The following is a 20,879-nucleotide window of genomic DNA, read 5'->3' as shown; positions in this document are numbered from 1 at the left end:
GCGACGACTCAAGGAGCTATGAACCTGTATTCCTAGATCTTTGTTATTTTTCACAATATTGTGATAACTAATCACTAACTGACCTTTGTGTTGGGCTGATGCACATTGCGCTATTGCTTAAACTGCTCGCAGCTTTATTCTCTCTCTGCCTACATTTTGGGAAAAGCTGCACAGTGTTTTCTACTGCACATATGATTTTATGGTGACTGTATATCATCCACTTTAATGTTATATCTAAATAAGACCTGTATACAGTAGTTGGAGAACTAAACAGAAAATGACTAATTATGAAGATCTACACCTTGCCTAGATCAAGAAAAACATGACAAGAATTCTTGGGTGTATGTCACAGCGATCATGTAAAAAAACTGATAACTTATATACAGAAGAATATCCATTCAAATTTAGATGAATTACTTAAATATGCTTTTAAAAGTAGAGCTTTAGTAAAAAAGAATACATAGAACAGAATTTTAATTTAGCTCAAGTATATCTGAAACAAAATATGCAGTTTAAACCTACCTTCAATATCTTCAAATAAGTTATGAATTGAATAATAGTTCTATTAATTGAAATATGTGGATCACTGAAAGGTTTTTGCAGGATTACATTTTTATTCATTTGAAGATATTTGTAATATTTCAAACTCTCATCATGTAGTAGGCTATTGAGAATGCTCACAGCCTTCACGTGCACTGCACCTTAGCCACCCAGTTAAAGATCATTAATAGCTTCTTTGTCTAATTCATTGCCAATTAATGATAAATAATCATTCCTGCATTCTCATAGTACTATATATGCTGCAGCTGTAAATCACTTCCTGTTATTGGGTTAGTCCAGTTGTTACGGTGAAAATTCTGCCTCGTCATCATTTTGAATATCTATTTTTTTTTTATAAATGTTTTTATTGGGTTTTTGAACAAGATATAATTACCTTTATGTACACAGAATAAGAAACATATATCTATATATATATATATATATATATATATACACATATTTAGAAGAGAAGGGCACACCCCAACATAGAATACAATAAAATATGAAATAGACTAACTGGTGGGGTACTGTGCACCAGCTCGACAGCGGCAGCTCTGTGCATCTGGCTGAATTATTTACACCACGTAAGTACGCAACTGTTTGTGGTGGGGTGGGGGGCAGGGGTGGCGGGGACTGGGGGGGGGGGGGGGGGGGGGGCAAATATACATTTGGGTGCCGGGGAGATAACCACAGTGTGCGACACCTGGCCGGGTCGCGTGCCGCTGTCGCCTGCCTCTCCCGGACGGTTCTCACCGCCGTCCCCCGCTCGCCTCCGCTGCTCCACCCGTCCTCCATCCCCAACCTCCTCGTTCCCCGCTCCTGGAGATGCCATGCACGTTTTGGCACCCCGTGCCTTCCTTCCGGCTCCCGTTTCCCTGCCCCCCGCCCCATCCTGCTGGTTCTCCTCTCCTGTCCCCCCTCCCTCCACGGTTCACCCCTCCCTCCTCAAGTTCAGCTGTCTGCCCACCGCCCCCCTGTGGTTCGCCTTTCTTTCTTCAGGTTTAGCCCCCCCCCAAGTCCCTCTCTCCCTTTCATGCCTTGGCTACCCTCCCAATTCTTGACTAAGTTCCCCTGATTCTTGGCTACCTGGCTATTCTTCCTCTTGTTCGTTGGCCACAAACAGGCCCCGGAACAGTCGCGTGAATGGCTCCCACGTTCTGTGGAAGCCGTCATCCGACCCTCGGATGGAGAATTAGATTTTCTCCATTTGGAGAAATTCCGAGAGGTCGGACGGCCAGTCTGCAGCTCTGGGCGGTGCTGCTGACCGCCAGCCAAACAGGATTCTACGGCGGGCGATCAGGGAGGTAAAGGCAATGGCGTCCGCCCTCCTCCCCAGGAATAGATCTGGCTGGTCGGAGACCCTGAAGACTGCCACTTTTGGGCATGGCTCCACCCTCACTCCCACCACCTTGGACATTGCCTCAAAGAAGGCTGTCCAGTACTCCATGAGTCTGGGACAAGACCAGAACATGTGGGCGTGGTTGGCCGGGCCTGCTTGGCACCGTTCACATCTATCCTCCACCTCCGGCAAGAACCTACTCATACGGGTTCTTGTTAGGTGGGCTCTATGTACCATCTTTAGCTGCGTCAGGCTGAGCCTTGCGCACGTGGAGGTAGAGTTGACCCTGTGCAGTGCTTCGCTCCAGAGTCCCCATCCTATCTCAATACCTAGGTCCTCCTCCCATTTCTTTCTTGCGTCCAGTACGGTGTCGGCCCTTTCTGTCAGTTGGTCGTACTGCAGTTCCCTTTATCTAGGATACTTGCGTCCAGTAGGTCTTCCAGTAGTGTCTGTCGTGGCGGTTGTGGGTACGTCCTTGTCTTCTTTCGTATGAAGTTTTTGAGCTGCAGGTACCGTAGCTCGTTCCCCCAGGCTAGCCGAAATTTCTCTGTCAGTTCGTCCAGTGTTGCGATCCTGCCGTCCGTGTATAGGTCCCTGACTGTCAGTGTCCCTCCGTCCTGCCTCCACCTTTTGAAGGTGGCGTCAGTCAGTGCTGGTGTGAACCTATGGTTGTTGCAGATGGGAGCTTTGTCAGACATTTTGGTCAGGCCAAATTGCTGCCGCAGTTGGTTTCAGGATTGGAGGGTGGCCGAATATCTATATTTTTAACTGTTATTTAAGATTAGTTAAAATAGTCCAACTGTCTGACACCGGATTTTAACACATCTTTATGATTAGCTTAAAATTACTACCATCTCTAGCGTTTTCTGAAACATGTGGCGGTTAACATAGCATAAGTATTATCTGTTGTACAATACTGTGTAGACCTCCTGAGCTATTTATATTATTGACGTTATAGTCTAGCCTGTGTTTCACTAATGTTCATCATTAACTGTTTTCTATGTTTCAGATGAAGTGATGCAGCCAGACCTGGAAATACCTGTAGGTAAACCAAATCCCATTAGAAGAGAATGTTCCATTAAAGAAACACAAAAACAAACTTCCAAGAATCCCAAAAGGCAAATCAGAGGTAGTGATCTTGATGAATGTTGGAAAGAATCTCCTCCGTGTAAAATGACTAAACTAAGCACAAATGAAGCTGCTGCAGATCACAACTTAGTAAATGTGTCATCTGGTTCTGAGCCTGGCAATCAAGATATTGAATCAAAATCTGCAGCAGTACGGCTTCCAGTTGAATCAGTTGCCAACTTGAGCAAGCCAGATGAATATTCTGTGAAGTTAGATGTTTCAAAAGGCGAGATAACAAGTGTATCAAGATCAGTTGTACAGAAAGGGACCAAACCTATTCAAGCCTTACTTGCGAAACATAATGGGAACAAAGTGACCTTAACCAGTCAGATATCCTCCTCTGTGAGAGAGGCAAGCAATCCAGAAAAGAAAATAACTGCAGTTGCATCACACCCAAGTCCAGCAAAGTCCTGTTTGCCACCTCTTGCATCTTCAAAAGGGCCACTACAGATGGTTTACAAAATGCCTGACGGATCTTGTGTGCCAATTGATTTGAGTAGCGGCCAGATTAAGATTGCTGTCCAACCTGTTATTGATGCAAAGACTGGAGAGAGGATCATGCAGCAGGTACTTATTGTACCCAAAAACTTACTGGCCCAACAACAAGATGGCAAATCTGCTGAAAAAGAAAGTCCACCCAAGGCACGCAAGGAGTTGGAGAAACGAGCTTCGGTTGGCTCTCAAACTACTGATTTGGGACATTCTCTTGCAGTAGACCTTCAGTCTCTGTCACCTGCTCAAGTTCAGTCACAAATTTCTAACTTAAGGCAGGGTAGGAACACTGCTGGTTTAACAACAGTATTAACTTCAGTTAGCCAGCCAACAAAAGTTCTATCATCTTCATGTAACCTTTTAGCATCATCAGTCATTGCGCCACAAGGAAGGATGGAAGTACCTGCAGTTATGACACCTTCAGTTACGCCATCAAATACTAGAGGTGGTCAATCAACTATTCAGCCAGTAACACCAACAAAAACACAGAGCAGATCCATAAGTAATACTGGAACCGCTCAGAGCTTCAACTTGCAGCAGTCAAATGAATTAAGTGAAGCAAAACAAGAACTTAAAACCGTCTGCATACGCGATTCTCAGTCCATTTTAGTCATGACACGTGGTGGAAACACGGGGGTTGTTAAGGTGCAAAGCAGCTCTGACCAAAACTCACCTAATTCTATTACTCCAAGACCAATATTTACTTTTTTACCGGAGGTTCAGAACCTTGTGGTATCAAAAACGCAACCATTGTCACCATTGACCTCTTTTCTTGTTCCAGCACAGACATCCCACACAAACATTGGTCAGCTTCCTGTTTCCAGTTCCATTTCATCAGTTTCATTAGGGCTAAACCAGTTGGGCGGGGAGCCAATTAAATTAGGGTCTTGCAATACTGTGAATAATGCAGGAGTTGTACCTGTTCATGTGCCTCTGCCCACAGTTTTGTCAACTGTTTCAGAGAGTTCAACTGTGCGCACCAGTACCCATAATGCCTTGAATTTTGTTAGTGGTCCTGTTGGTGGATTGTCTAGTGATGGTCCAGCCCAAAATAAGGTAACAGTAGCTCAAGCGCCATCATTGCAATTCTCACTCGATACTACAAGTGGCAAACAACTATTTCTGACACCACCAGAATGTAATAAGTCTGGAGGTAGCACGTTCTTGGCTGGAACTGCAATGCCGAAACTTTTATTGGTTCCAAATCCTCCTGCTACACCTTGTGGGACAAGTCAAGTCAACATGGCACCCACAAGCGCGCAGCCTCAAAAATTGGTCCTTATGAGTCCATCTGTGACTTCAATGCCCTCATCTCCCAACTTAGTATTAACCAAACCACCCCAACAACAGCTTGCCCCACCTTTAAACACAACACAGATGGCAGTGAAAAATGCAGACCCTTGTCAGGTGGTGCTGGTACCTTATACTGGGGAAACACCAATTAAAGCAAATCCGTTGCCTGGTCCGTTTCAGGTAAAAGAAGTTACAAAGGGACATCCAGCCCACATTGTAAGAAACAGCATCCAGAAAATCCCAGGAATCAGTGTTGTGCCAACTATGTCTGCAAAGAGTGGGGAAGGATTGTCAATCAAGAACACAATTTTACCAACAACTTGTGTTAGTACTTCAGCAATTCCTTCAGTTGTGATGGGAAACCCGAGCTCTACATCTTTTGGGAGTCCAGTTGGAATTAAAATGTGTGTTCGGAATGCATATACAGTCGCAACAACAGCTACAGGTGCAACCCTTCCAACACCAACTTTTGCAACATTTGGTTCACTTCCCACTGCTTTGCATAAAGGAAATGACAGTATGTCTGGATCTAATCAAGGGATGTTATCAGCGAGACTCCCTGTTGCTATTTCAACGGTGAAAGCTGAGCACCTTGCTTCCTCAATGCTTCTTGCATCTGCACAGCCAAAGATGTCACATCAGTCACTGACTCCTTCTCTTTCTTTGCCAATTACAACTGCTTTACCAAACCCGATAACAATCAATTCAAAGATGGTACCAACAAACGCTCAACCAATAAGTACAGCCTTTTCCCCACAAATTGCACATTTTTCAAAAGACAGTTGTCAGACAGTCATCCGTTTTCCAAGTCCAAACACAATAACATCGCCAACCAATATAGGTACTGTTCCAAGGTTTGCAGCTGTGCAAGCTGCTTCTCGCCTGAGTACATCTATTGGTAATGTATTGCCTCCTGCTGGTCTGGGTCTTAATTTGGCGCAGCCAACAACGGTACACAGTTTAACAAAACATCCAGTAAGTACTAATACAGTTACAGCAGCTACTTCACGAATACAGCCAGTAACAACTGTACCATCTTCTGTCAACAAAACATCAGGACCATTGAACGAATCTTGTATACGGCAGAAAATAGTTATCAACACGAGTACTCCTTTGGCACCAGGGACACAAATAGTCATCAACAATCATCGATTTGTCGTTCCACCTCAAGGCCTTGGATCTGGTAGCCATGTCCTGCTGATTTCCAATACACTGAAACCGAGTAGTTCTCAAGCAGTAAATTTAAACCCAGGAACTCCTGCAGGAACTGATGTTACATCTGCATGTCAGAAGGCAAAGATTGTATCTGCAATGTCCAACCGTTCCCAATCCTCCCCATCTCCTTGTGTTGTTCCACCTGAAAAGTTGCTTCAAAACCTCTGTGCTCAGTCTGCTGCGCAAACAATAACTCCTGTTTCTAGATCTGTTCAGCTTACAACAGGATCAACGCTGATGAATAGCCCTACAGCAAGACCTCAACTTCAGACTGCGGTATGCAAATTCCAAGCCCCTACCAGCCAGAGTGCCACAGCTCTTCCAGTGGACACTTCCTTCAGTAAGTTATTGGTCAGCCCAGAGGGAGCTGTTTTAAATGCTATTAATACTGTGGTTAATCCTGTTGCGAAAGTGGTGTCACAATCCTCTCTGACTCATGTTCTGGGGAGTTCAAGTGTAAATGCTGCTGCAGTCTTCCCTGCATTTAAAGCATCTGAAGTAGGTGACCCTAACAGATCTGTTTCAGCATCTTCCAATCTTTGAACTACAACTGCCAGATATCCAAGCCATGGGGATTGTGAGAATCTTCAGTAGAAGTGGAATCATTCTCCGATTATGTTTTGGTTGTTTGGGGTCGAGGCACAACTTGCAAACAGTAACTGAGATGTGTGAGAGGCACAAGTATTTATTTAGTCTGCAAAGATGTTTTCCCTGTGTTGTATCTGTGAAATCTGTGTATTTCAATGTACAAAACCAATGTTAAAAATTGTACGGCAACAAATTTGAATGGACTTGTAAATTTCCTCTGGTTTATAATTTTAAAAAAGCATAGCAATTTTAGTGATTGCTTACTGTGCACTCAAAAGCTTCTTGCACACTTGCAGTACGACCTGTATCAATGTCTACATCTTTGGTGTGCTGCATTGTTCTACTAAGTGTGATTTTTTTAGTGCAGTCAAAAAAAGCATACAACCTGTTTATATGCTATTGCTTCCTTTTTAAGTATTTAATATAGAAAACTTCAGCAGTCTGTTGTACAGTTGTAAATACTTTTGAACTCAAAGTTGTACTAAAGTGAATGTATAAAAGAATTTTGCTAATTTATTTGTTTCTTGTTTATATAATGTATAGGTTTTTAAGCTGTTTAGTAGCTTTTACGGACCAGTGTTTAGAAAAATGCAGACAAATCTGCATAATTAAAAACGTGTGCAATTGTTACTTATGTGTTTCTTATATTGTTTTTATTTAAATACAAGTTCCCTCCCCAGCTATAATTCTCCCCAGCTATAATTCTATGTTAATTCATTTCCAAATCTGCAGCAGCAACTGTTGGCTTAGAATTTGACTAAGTACGTAGGGCCATGCCTCTCACTTCTTAGTAGCTGGAGATTAGAGGGGAATTCTTCTAACTTTTAATAAAGCTGTGCATTTTTTTTTTTCTACCCTTATCATAATTTCTCAAAACTACTCTAACAAGTTAATGGGTGCAGGCAATTGTCAGGGTGTGAATATTGACAAGGAAAGGAAGTGCTAGCCGAGGGAAGTTGGAGCTCCAGCAATCTATAACTTCAAACTGTTAAGTGGGGGTCACTGGGTTACAAGGATGGGGTAGATAAGTGGGCTTCAGTGGGATGCTTTTGTAAGGACTGGTGCAGACTCGATGGGCCGAATGGCCCCCTGCACTGTAAATTCTATGAAAATATCGGGGACTACTAATGCCCCATTGAAGACGGTTATCCACTTATAGTGTGACGTGGCAAATGCTATTGTAGGAAGGATTCTCGCTGTTCTATATATTCTGGCAAGTACAGTGTAAGAAAACTATCTAGTTATGTCCTGATTTATAAATGCTTGTTCAAAATTGTCCTTCTGTTCCTCAATTTGTTCTTACCTAGTTTTAGGTTCTTGCAAGCTGATATCATAACTTTTAATTCAATAATCTCCTGTCCTTATGAACATGATCTCTTCATTTTCCCTAATATAGAAATGAAGGAGTGACTGCACATTGCTAGTGCACCCATTTTGCCTCGTTTGGCAAAAGAATCATTTTGTACTGTATAATTTTATGTAACATTGCTCTTGTCTTCCACCACTCAGGAAATCTAGTCCCAAAGTTTTATTCTTCATCGCATAACCATATCTATGGCATTGGCATATTATGTAGGTATAATAAAAGTTTTGGATTTTGTTGTTTCTTTTGAATCTACACTTTGGGCACATGAGTTACTGGACAAACCTTAGTTTATGAATTAGCCATTCTGCTTCCTGGCTTCTGCAAGGTGGAGTAGTGGGTTACATCCCCTACATGTGTCTCCTTAATAGATCCTGCCCTGGTGAGTTTGCGCTATTTAAAGCGTAGCTGCATCTTCAGCCCAGTTTAGCAACGCTACTGTCTCGGAGCGGTTTGCATTATTTGACATTGTAGGATTAGTTTGACTTGACAACTCAGCATAACATGTGCTTCACTGTTTCAAAATTGATCTAAATTTGTCCTTAATAACTTGAGTATATTTATTGTATAGAACCTTTTTTTATAATGAAGATGAATGCTGGATTTTTTTTCTTCAGTCCCAAAATACATTTGGCATTGCATCTGGAAATCTTCTATTCTGCTAACCTAATTTGATTAATGATGTGGAGATGTCAGTGTTGGTCTGGGGTGAGCACAGTAAGAAGTCTTACAACACCAGGTTAAAGTCCAACGATAAAATATTAAAGCATGCCGCTGTGCAGAGAGACTTGGGTGTGCTAGTGCATGAGTCACAGAAGGTTGGTTTACAGGTGCAACAGGTGATTAAGAAGGCAAATGGAATTTTGTCCTTCATTGCTAGAGGGATGGAGTTTAAGACTAGGGAGGTTATGTTGCAATTGTATAAGGTGTTAGTGAGGCCACACCTGGAGTATTCTGTTCAGTTTTGGTCTCCTTACTTGAGAAAGGACGTACTGGCACTGGAGGGTGTGCAGAGGAGATTCACTAGGTTAATCCCAGAGCTGAAGGGGTTGGATTATGAGGAGAGGTTGAGTAGACTGGGACTGTACTCGTTGGAATTTAGAAACATTTAAAATTATGAAGGGAATAGATAGGATAGATGCGGGCAGGTTGTTTCCACTGGCGGGTGAAAGCAGAACTAGGGGACATAGCCTCAAAATAAGGGGAAGTAGATTTAGGACTGAGTTTAGGAGGAACTTCTTCACCCAAAGGGTTGTGAATCTATGGAATTCCTTGCCCAGTGAAGCAGTTGAGGCTCCTTCATTACATGTTTTTAAGGTAAAGATAGATAGTTTTTTGAAGAATAAAGAGATTAAGGGTTATGGTGTTCGGGCCGTAAAGTGGAGCTGAGTCCACAAAAGATCAGCCATGGTCTCATTGAATGGCAGAGCAGGCTCGAGGGGCCAGGTGGCCTACTCCTGCTCCTAGTTCTTATGTTCGTTTCAAACACTAGCTTTCGGAGCACTGCTCCTTCCTCAGGTGAATGAAGAGGTATGTTCTAGAAACATATATATAGACAAATTCAAAGATGCCAGACAATGCTTAGAATGCGAGCATTTGCAGCTAATTCAGTCTTTACGGATCCAGAGATGGGGTAACCCCAGGTTAAAGAGGTGTGAATTCCTACCAACTGTCCTGGCTTGAGACAATTCACACCTCTTTAACCTGGGATTACCCCTATCTCTGGATCTGTAAAGACTGAATTAGCTGCATATGCACACATTCTAAGCATTGTCTGGCATCTTTGAATTTGTCTATATACATGTTTCTGGAACATACCTCTTCATTCACCTGAGGAAGGAGCAGTGCTCCAAAAGCTAGTGTTTGAAACAAACATGTTGGACTTTAACCTAATTTGATTAAGACAGGCCTTGAGAGTTTTTATTTTTGTTTCCCTCTTAGCCCACTACAAAGTTCTTTCTCTGTTGGTTTTAATTTTGCTCCTTGGTTGTTTTAAACATCAGAGCTTTGAGTGTTTGTCCGTTGTTGGGAGGGGGGTGGGTTTGGGGGGAGAACTGCTTTGCGGAATAAATTGGAGGTTTCACCTGTCTTGGGTGCAGCGTTTTCTATTTTTGTGCAATAGTGACCCTAACTGCCCCTAGTCCCTTCGTCCCCACCCAACCCCTTCCTGGCTCCTTTGACAGCACTTTCCAAACCAGTGACCTGAAGGACATTGGAACATCACCACCACCTGCTAGTTCCCCCTCAGTCACACGCCATTCTGACTTTAAAATATATCACTATTCCTCCACTGTCACTGCCAAAATCCTGGAGATCCCTCCATAACAGAACTGCGGGTCTATCTACATCACAAGGACTGCAGCGGTTGAAGAAGGTGGCTCACCAGCATTTTCTTAAGCAATATTGGATGGGTAATAAATACTTGCCTTGCCAGCGATGCCCACGTCCCATGAATAAATCTAAACATAACTAGCTTTGACAAGGTATCCAGACTTGAAACGTTAGCTCCCTTCTCTCTCCACAGGTGCTGTCAGACCTGCTAAGATTGTCCAGTATTTTCTGTTTTTGTTAAAAATATCTTCTACTTACTGTCGCCCCCCGAAACACAAGTTTATTCATTCATCCAGATCGTTAAGTGTAAAAAGCCAGTCTTGGTATAGTTTCCAGTGGAATGCATCTTGCCAATCAGAGGGCATGCTTTTAGCCATACTCATCTCTGATCTCCCAAGCAATTTCCAAGCTTGCCTCCAATTTTTGTTTTAATTTTTTGCTAATCTCTTGGGCCATACCTTATTAAATGCTTTCTGACAGCCCACAAAATTAACATCCATAGACATCACCTACCCATCATGTTAGTGACCTACTCAAATGTTGAACTCGGTGAAACACGTATGACTTGTCCTTCACAAATCTCTGTTGCTTCTGATCTCATTTGTCCAGGTAATCGGTCACTGTCCCCAATGACAGATTCTATTCACTCCCCCAGAACTGGTGAGCAGCGAGGAAAATAATTCACTGATCTTTACTTTATATGTACACCACTGGTAGTGTAACCCAGTGTTTTGCTACTCTGTACAGCATGTTTTGTTTGCCATGCTGGCCTAACATCATCATCATTGTGTGGATAGAGCCCCAGCGATTTCCTTACCTGATTTTTAAAAATATTTTATTTTATTTGTGCCCAAATATTTAATGTATGATTGGACTGACGCCACAAAGTAAAAAATAATTATAGCCTCAATCAACAACCAATGTCCCATAATTTTCATAGAACTCGTTATTGCAGAAATCTGCTACATTTTCCTAACAAGGTGAATCTTGTTTGCTCATCTTTTAATTCTAGCAGCAGGGAATATAATGCAAAAATATTCACTATTGGACAACTACCATTTATTTGAAGAAAAACGAGCTCACTGAAATCAAGTTTGGGCTGTCTATACACATTGTGCTTACTTTCTACAAAACCTATGTCTTAGTGTGCATGATACGCCATCAGCCCAGCAACAAATATCAACCTTTACTCTGATGAACGTTTTGAAGAATTTTCACTGCTGAATACAATCCTCAGCTCAGTGTATAATGATTAATGTTGGTTTATTTCAGCACACACAAATATGACATCTGTATGTAAGCAACTAATACATAGAAAGTGAAGATTACATTGCTATTTAACCATTCTGGGGTCATGATGATGATTCATCAGAAGTGCTGGATCAATATGCATTCGCAATTTAAGGAGAATATGCTGGTGGCAATTGCTCTGAAGCAATTTTCTCATAAGCAGGAGGGGCATTTGGAATCTGTTAAGAGAAAAGAATATAAATCAATTCCTTTTAGGCTAACGTGCATGCTTAATCTAAGATGCAAGAATTGATCTATGGTTTGTTAATGTAAACCATATGCACAACACTTAGCAATTCTTTTACAATTTTTAATTTGTACAGTTATCTGGTAGCAGAGTAATCAAGTAAGTCCATTGAATCATGCAGTACAGAAGAGGCCCTTCAGTCCATCAAGCTTGCACCAGCAAAATATTACCCTAAATTTACACTAATCCCACTTTCCAGCACTTGGCCCATAGCTTGAATGTTACGGCATTTCAACTGCTTATCCAAGTACTTGTTAAAGATTGTGAGGTTTCTGCCTCCACTACCCTCCCAGGTAATGCATTCCAAATTTCCACCATCCCTTTTCCTCTAAACCTATCTTTCACCTTTAAAATTATGCTGCCTTGTTATTGATCCTTCATCTAAGGGGAGCAGCTGCTTTCTATCCACCTGTCCATGCCCTTCATAATCTTCTACAGCTCAATGAGGTTGCGTCTCAGCCTTCTCTGCTCCAAAGAATACAACCCGAGCTTATCGAGCCTCTCTTCATAGCTAAAATGCTGCATCCAGGCAACATAGTGAATCGCCTCTGCACCCTCTCTATTGCAATCACAATCCTTCCTGTAGTGCGGTGACCAGAACTGAACACACACTCCAGCAGTGGCCTAACTAAAGTCCTGTACAGCCCCCCTCCTTGCCCTTATAATTTATGCTACAATCCTGTATGCCTAACTATCCTATTCACCTGTCCTACCTCCTTTAGGGATCTATGGACAAGCACCCCATGATCCTCCTGTTCCTCTGATCTTCCTGCCATTCATGGAGTACTCCCTTGTCGTGAGACTCCTTCCAATGTACCACCTCACTTCTCGGTTAAATTCCATCTGTCACTGATCTGCTCATCTGACCAATACTTCTATATTCTCCTGTAACCTAAGATTTTCACAATCAACCACCCAACCAATCTTCATGTCATTGCTGTTCCCTGTGGTATGTCACTGGCCACCAGCCTCCAGTCACACAAACAGCCTTCCACCACCACCCAGTGTCTCGTATTTGGATCCAACTTGCCAGGTCACCCTGGATCCCATATGATTTTTACTTCCTTTATCAGTCTCACATACGGAACCTTGTCAAAGGCTTTGCTGAAATCCATATAAACTATGTCAACTGCCCTACCCTCGGCTACACACCTGGTCAACTCAAAGAAAATTGAATCAAATTTGTTTGGCGTGACTGTCCTCTGACAAAGCTATGCTGACTATCACTGATCAAACCTTGCCTCCCCAGATGGAGCTTGATTCTGCCCTTCAGAATTTTCTCTAATAGTTTCCCTACCACTGATGAGACTCAGTGGTCTGTAATTTCCTGGTTTATCTCTACCATCCTTCTTGAAAAGTAGAACCACATTAACAGTCCTCTGGTACCTCCCCTGTGGTCAGAGAGGAATTAAAAATATGGACCAGCGCCCCTGTAGTTTCCTCCCTCATCTCCCACAGTATACAGCAGCCTGGGATACAATTCATCCTGACCTCGGGATCTGTCCACTTTTAAGCCTGCCAAAACCTCCGGTACACTCTCGATGTCAAACTGTTCAGGAACCTCTCAGCCCATCTGTCTGAATTCTGCACCTAAATCATCCTTCCCCCAAAGTGAAGACCGATGTGAAGAACTCGTTTAACACCCTAACAATATGGTTCGGCGCACAGATTACCCTCTTGGTCCCTAATGAGTCCTACTCTTTCTCTGGTTATCCTCTTCCTCTTGATATACTTATGGACTATCTTGGGAATTTCCCAAAGCTTACCTGCGAGTGTTATTTCATGCCTCCTCTTTGCTCTCTTAATTGCTTTTTTGAGCCCCCCACCTCCTGCACTTTCTGCACTCCACAAGAGTCTCTGTAGATTTGATCCCTTTGTATCTGTTAAGGCCTCTTCCTTTCTATCCAGTCCTGAATATTCCTAGGTTCTCTGGACTTGTTGCTCCTGCATCTCACCCTAAAGGAAACTTGTTGGATCTGTGCTCTCACCATTTCTATTTTAAACACCACCCCTCCCCTCTGAGAGGTAGCTGTTCCCAGTTTACTTTGGCAATTACTGCCTTTCTCCCAATCCAAAACCTGTTTTCGCAGACAGCTTTTTCCTTTTCCATGACAAATATAAAACACAGTGCTGTGATCACTATCACTAAAATGCTTCTGCATTGCTACCTCGAATGTACGGTACGTTCCCCAGAATTGGGTTGAGCAGTGCACTTTCAACATGATATAAAAAACTCTCTTGAATACATTTCAAGAAATCTGCTGCTTCTAAACCCTTTACGATATGGCTATCCCAATTAATGTTGGAAGTTAGCGGCGACACAGTGGTTAGCACTGCTGCTTCATGGCACCGAGGACCCGGGTTCAATCCCGGTCCCGGGTCACAGTCAGTATGGAGTTTGCACATTCTCCCCGTGTCTGCGTGGGTCTCATCCCTACAACCCAAAGATGGCAGGGTAGGTAGATTAGCCATGCTAAATTGCCCCTTAATTAGAAAACAAATTGGGCATTTAAAAAAATATATATACTTTAAAAAAAATATTGCAAGTTAAAATCCCTGAATATAATTACTCTAGTATTGTTTTTACATACCATGATTTGCCGACATATCCGCTCTTCTATTGTCCGCTGTTGCATTAACACTGTCCCCTCCCTCTGCCGAATCTGTTTAAACCCCTCCCAAACAGAACAAATAAACCTACCTGCAAGGATGTTGATCCCATTCTGGTTCAGGTGCAGACCGCACTGCTTTTACAGGTCCCACCTTCCCTGAAACCATCTGTGATTCAGGAACCAAAATCCCTCCCTCCCTCCTGCATTAACTCTTGAGCCACGCATTTATTTGCCCTATTCTATTTCTGTACTTGCTAGCACGTGGCACCAGTAGTAATCTGGAGAGCGAGACCCTGCTCTTTAGTCTACTGCCTAGCTCCCTAAATTCTTGATGCAAGGCTTCATCCCTCATTCTATCTATATCGTTGGTACCAATATGTAGCACAAAAGTGGTCTTATGACCCTCTCTCCTTAAGGGGGAGTTATTGAAAGTACACAGGCATTTATAATGATTCAGCATATTGCTTTTGAATTTGTTAGAGTGCTTGGAAGACATGCCATAGATTTTTGTGCTGTCTTAACACCAGGATATAAAATTTGAATCTTGAGCTTACACAAAATGTCACATCTTCAACCTTGTAAGGGGTCTAGTTTGAGGGCTATGGTGACGCCAGCGTTGCCAATAGCTCCGAGTAGGTATTCAGGGAGCCCAGTCCACAGTGAAGATATGAATCATCTGAGGAGGCATTTTAGGATGGAAGGGGTATCAGCGCTAACACACCTGTGCAACAATCATGGTTTGAGCTGGTCAAGGTGAGGGATTTGTATCTGGAGGAACAAAGGGAGAGGGTAGAGCTGTCGAGGGGTAGTGAGTTCAGGTATCTGCAGGTTAGGGACTTTACATGAACGGTTTGGAAGGGGTTCCCTAGGTTGCTGGGATACACCCTGCTGGAGCGACTGCTGCTTCTGGATGTGGAAGGGGAGGGAAGAAATGGGGATATAAACAAGTGGCTGGGGGAGCAGGGAGGCGAGCAGGTGGTGAAGATCAAGAAGAAATAGGAAGCAGAGTTGGGAGGGGAGATCAATTGGGGAGTATGGAGTGAGGCACTGTGAAGGGTAAACAGGACCTCCTCTTGTGTAAGGATGAGCCTGATACAGTTTAAGGTGGTGCACAGGGTGCATATGACTTGGGCGAGAATGAGTGGGTTCTTTCCGGAAGCAGCAGATGAGTGTGAGAGGTGTGGGCGGGGGCCAGCGAATCATGCGCACATGTTTTGGGGTTGTGAAAAATTGGGAAGATTCTGGGTGGGAGTGTTTGTGGTCTTAGCCAGGGTAGTGGAGGAGGAGGTGGACCCGGACCCTTTGGTGGCAATATTTGAGGTTTCAAACAAGCTGGTGCTCATGGAGAGGAGGACGGCTGATGTCGTGGCCTTCGCCTCTCTCATTGCACGGCGGCGAATTTTGCTGGAGTGGCGGTCAACATGGTTGGGTGACCTGTACGACTTCCTGTGGTTGGAGAAGATAAAAGTATGAGTTATGGGGCTCAGCAGCCGAGTTTGAGAAAAGGTGGGGGATGTTTGTGACTGTTTGAGGAGCTGTTCGTCGCCAGGGGGAGGGCGAAAAAGGGGAAAAATCTGTACAGACTGGATAGTTGATTATGGGGGAGTATGTTTATTGGCTGTAGCCTGCTTTGATACATGTTTGTAATAAAATACAGTTAAAAAAAGTCGCATCTTTAATTTTCAAGAAAGCTGCGTGCAAATTTCTACCTTTGGAAAAATATAAATTCATCAATTAGATAAATTTGGGGAGGCAAGTACAATTTTACCAAATTTGATTGAGTGTAATCATTCAGAGAAGCTTTGGTCTCCAAAGGGTTTCCTTCTTCGCTGTGATGATAGCTTGCCAGCAAAGAACCCATGGCGGTATTGGACAGATGTCGGTTCTGAAATTACAAGGGTATTACTGAATACACATCAAGGCAATGACGTGTCAATCCACCCAACACCACTCAAAAATGGTGTGCAATAAATAACACACGGTATAAATTAACTGGTACAATTTTCAAACTTTGCTACTAATTAGTTGCCATTTCCTTTGCTACAAAACATTCAGGTTAATTATAATACAATCCACAGGGACAATTGCGAATGCCAGTCCAAACTGCAAAATCTATATACTAGACTGCACACAGTTCCAGTATAATGGTTATAAGCTAATAGGATTTGGGGTTGCTGAAACCTTGAGGCTGAAGTCACATTAGATCTGACCTAACCATTAAACAATTAAAATCAGGTATTTTTCTTTAAATTCTTGAGGATACACTCTTCCACTTCACATCTCCCCAACAATTTGTACTATTGCACTCTTAGTTAAACACACCTGCTGAGTCAAATGTTATTTAGAAAAAATATTACCTGGAGGATCACATATCCATTACGCTTCTTGTAGTACCAGCACCCAATGATCAATAGAGCTGCAAGTATTATAACCAGAAGAGCAATGCCAATAGCCCTGAAAAATAGAAAAAAGGAAGCTACAATTCAAATATCTGTATTACCTACCTTACTCGTTTATTATATTCCCAAAAGTGCACCCTTACCAGTAATTATTAGGAAGGGCTACTGCAGGCCTGCTCTTGCATAATATTTTGGAAAATTTCAGATGATCCCTAGCCTCAATAGCTTTATTTTCTGGTGGAGGGGGGGGAGAGGTGTGAAAGTTTCAGATTTCCACATCCTTTTGTAAGAGATGTTTTTATGGTATCCTGAATGATCTTGGTCTAATTTTAAGGTTATGCCCACTTGTTATGGGCACACTCAACAGAGGAGATAGCTTCTTTCTCTCTCTATCCTATAAATCCTTTAATGATATTGTAAAAGTAAAGTCACTATAGTCCCAGATGACCATAGGCTGCTTTCCCCCCTTTAAGGAGAGAGCTGACGTGGTGATTTAACCAAAGATCACCGTACCTCAGGCGAGGGGAGAGGGCGAGAAGGTGGGGTCTTCATGAATAACCTCAGCTGGTGTGGGAATTGAACCCACGCTGTTGGCCTTGCTCTGATTATGAACCAGCTGAGTAAAACCGGCTCCCGAATAATCTTAAACATGCCATTTAGATCACCCCATTCTGATAAACCTGTGCAGCAACCCCTCCAAAGTCGAGATACCAAAGCATGACCTAGGAACAGGGAACAGGTGGCCATCGTGGGGTGGGGGGACGGGAGACGGCGGTGAGGGAAAAATGGATGGAAGAAATGAGAATCACAGAAAAACACAGTTCAGAAAAGGCCCTTTGGCCCATCCAGTCAGCACCGTTGCATGAAAGGCACCTGATCTTCCAAACCTAATCCCATTTGCAAGCACTTGGCCCTGAACCTCAAATGTTATGACATGCCAAGTGCTCGTCCAGGTACTTTTTAAAGGATGTGAGGCAACCCGCCTCTACTACCCTCCCATGCAGTGCATTCCAGACCGTCACCACCCTCTGGGTAGAAAGGTTTTTATTTTGGGTAGACAAATCCCCCCTGAACCTCCCGCTCCTCAAAATGAATTGATAGAAATAAAAATGGGGTGAAGGCGGAGGTGAGAGTTCACGTCGGAAGTTGTTGAACTCAATGTTAAGTTCGGAAGGCTGAAATGTGCCTAATCAGAAGATTAGGCACTTTCCTCCAGTTTGCATTGGGCTTCACTAGAACATTGCAGCAGGCCAAGGACGGAAATGAGGACATGAGAGCAGGACGGTGAGATTAAATGGTAAGCGACAGGAAGGTCTGGGTCCTGCTTTAGATCGGACCGAAGGTGTTCTGCACAGCGGTCACCCAGTCTGTGTTTAGTCCTCTCCAATTAGAGTAGGCCTGCCGAGATTGTCCAGTATTTTCTGTTCTTGATTCAATATGGTGTTTAAAACAAATGTGGGGAGCGGGACTGCCGAGGGTGGAGTGGAGGAGGGTGGACAAAAACAGCTTAGAATACTTCTGCAAATGGTGAGGAAGAGAGCATTTAAATGTTGAGTTCCGACAAAAGCTAACTACATAAACTCTACAGAGATATTGGCACAAGAGTGGCATTTAAACCTGGTTAATAGAGATAACTTTGCCTGTTTCAGAGCTTTGCCCATTTAAAGTTTATCTCGTAATCCTCTTGAGATATATTTTTAGTGCTATGATATAAACCATCCAGGTCGTCGCTTGGAGTTAAATTACTCAAACACTAAATTCGTGATTTTGTTTTAAATTTCGAACAATAAATTGCAGCTCAAAGGAGAATTGCCTTCATGGAAAAACAACCTTTTTTTTGAAACGTGGAGGAGAAAGAGGCACCAGACCACAACGTTATATTGAGGCTTTGTGTCGCAATGACATGAATAAACATGTAGCTGTAATCTTTGTTTTCATTGAAATTTAACTTGAGGGGCTCAATAGGTCTCACATTGAGTGCATAGACTTGGTAGATCCAATTGCATAGTTTTATTTGTGAGCAAAAATCATCCTGAGTAATTTTCCTCAAAAGGCAGAAATCTTAACTTCAGAACCAAGTAGAAAGTATCAACAATTCCCGTGGATGAAGATCATATCCGACAGAATAATGGGAATAATAATCAAGGGAAAATTGAGTAAACTAGGGACAGTCAGGATGGACGTGGAAAAGGTTTTTGATTAATCTAATTGATTCTTATGTTGATGAAGTAACTATTATGGAATTGCAACGGATGATGTCCAAATGTGTTTTTTTTTAAACGCCCTCTTAGAAGTGCCATATAAAAGGCTGGTTAACAAAACTAAGGTTCATGGAATGGGATGGTCAGTGCCAACTTGGATGAAAATCTGATAGGAGGAAAGAAAATAGCGAGTTGTGATAAATGCATGTTTTTTCAGACTGGAGGATGGTAGTCTGTGGTTTTCCCTGGGAATCAGTGCTGGGATCAGTTCTCTTTCTGATACTGGAATCCAAAGTAAAACATCAAAATTTGCCGAAAATTCCAAACTTGGATTGGATTAGATTGGTTTATTGTCACGTGTACTGAGGTACAGTGTGGAAGGGAAATTAACATAAATGAAATACTGCTGAAATATTCTGGTTTCGGCCTTATTATGAAAACACATTAACCTCTGAAAGGTAACAAAGCCAAGGGCAAGAACATCCGTACTACGTATTTCATCGTACGTACTTTCCAAGGTCTATTTAATATTGACATGCCTGTTTACTTCAGATTATAAAAACATGCTGTCTTCCATCGAATCTCAGAGTGCAGTGCACTAGCTTTTGCAGCTGGAACACTCTCTCTCATCAAATATATTTGTGTAAATAAATTTCCTTAAATCGAACCTCGAGGAATTTGTCTTTATTATGATTTCCACGACAAATAGTGAAAAGTATTTTTCTGCGTGCAGCTCAAATAGATCATTTAGTACATGAGAAAAAAATACGTAATAGGGCAACACAAGATACGCAATGTTGGAGGTTTGGCTGATAATGAGGGTGATGCCAGTTCAATGCAGCAGGACATAGCCAAGCAGAATGGAGAGACAAGTGGCTGATGGAATTTAATAAAAGGAAGTGTCCCAAAACGAACAGGGAGAGGAAATAAACTAAGTTACGTTGTTCTATTAAAGAGTTGCAGGGAGTGGGGGCTTCATGCATATATATCTTCGAATGTGGTAGGAGATAGAGGTTAGCAAAGCTCATGGGATCTTGGGTTTTGTTAAAGGGCTATTGAGTACAAAAGTAGAGAAGTTATGCTGAGCTTGCATACAGCTCTCGTTAGGCCACAGCAAGTGTATTGCATCAAGTGCTTGTCACTGCACTTCAGGAAGACACTGGAGAGGGTGCAGGGGCAGATTTACCAGAATGGTTCAGGGGTGATAGATTTTAACTACAAGTTTAATTTGGAGACGCTGGGTTTGTCATCCTCGCAGGAAAGGGGATTGATAGATTTGATGGACGGGTTGAGGATTATAATAAGGTCAGCAAAGAAAAGTTATTTGAATTAGTTGATTGTACACGCGGGCATCGATTTATGGTTTTGGGCAAGAGATGCAAGAGAGCAGCACGGTAGCATTGTGGATAGCACAATTGCTTCACAGCTCCAGGGTCCTAGGTTTGATTCCGGCTTGGGTCACTGTCTGTGTGGAGTCTGCACATCCTCCCCGTGTGTGCGTGGGTTTCCTCCGGGTGCTCCGGTTTCCTCCCACAGTCCAAAGATGTGCAGGTTAGGTGGATTGGCCATGATAAATTGCCCTTAGTGTCCAAAATTACCCTTAGTGTTGGGTGGGGTTACTGGGTTATGGGGATAGGGTGGAGGTGTTGACCTTGGGTAGGGTGCTCTTTCCAAGAGCCGGTGCAGACTCGACGGGCCGAATGGCCTCCTTCTGCACTGTAAATTCTATGGTAAATTCTATGACGTGAGGAAGAGCATTTTTACACAGCGAGTGCAAATAAACAAACTCCCTGCCTATGAGGGTGGTGGATATGACCATGAATCATATCAAAAGGAAAGTA

General features: G+C 42.8%; 2 protein-coding genes across 5 annotated transcripts in view; one reads left to right on the top strand and one right to left on the bottom strand.

The window, feature by feature from the left end:
• LOC119970154 (uncharacterized protein KIAA2026) overlaps nucleotides 1-7,229 on the top strand; it is a 110,188-nt gene extending 102,959 nt beyond the window's left edge. For both annotated transcript variants that reach the window (XM_038804254.1, XM_038804253.1), the window contains exon 8: nucleotides 2,889-7,229. In XM_038804254.1, coding sequence (XP_038660182.1) covers nucleotides 2,889-6,550 — 3,662 coding nt within the window. In that variant the 3' untranslated portion in view covers nucleotides 6,551-7,229. The remainder of the gene's footprint in view (nucleotides 1-2,888) is intronic.
• A 4,301-nt stretch (nucleotides 7,230-11,530) lies between these two features.
• mlana (melan-A) overlaps nucleotides 11,531-20,879 on the bottom strand; it is a 36,252-nt gene continuing 26,903 nt past the window's right edge. For all 3 annotated transcript variants that reach the window (XM_038804252.1, XM_038804251.1, XM_038804250.1), the window contains exons 3-5: nucleotides 16,796-16,892; nucleotides 16,207-16,323; nucleotides 11,531-11,758 (exon numbers count right to left, since the gene is read on the bottom strand). In XM_038804252.1, coding sequence (XP_038660180.1) covers nucleotides 11,690-11,758; nucleotides 16,207-16,323; nucleotides 16,796-16,892 — 283 coding nt within the window. In that variant the 3' untranslated portion in view covers nucleotides 11,531-11,689. The remainder of the gene's footprint in view (nucleotides 11,759-16,206; nucleotides 16,324-16,795; nucleotides 16,893-20,879) is intronic.

This window comes from Scyliorhinus canicula, chromosome 8 (assembly GCF_902713615.1).
Source record: "Scyliorhinus canicula chromosome 8, sScyCan1.1, whole genome shotgun sequence".
Classification (NCBI taxonomy): domain Eukaryota; kingdom Metazoa; phylum Chordata; class Chondrichthyes; order Carcharhiniformes; family Scyliorhinidae; genus Scyliorhinus; species Scyliorhinus canicula.
Note: the sequence above shows the minus strand (reverse complement) of the source record. Positions and strands in the feature narration are given on the sequence as shown.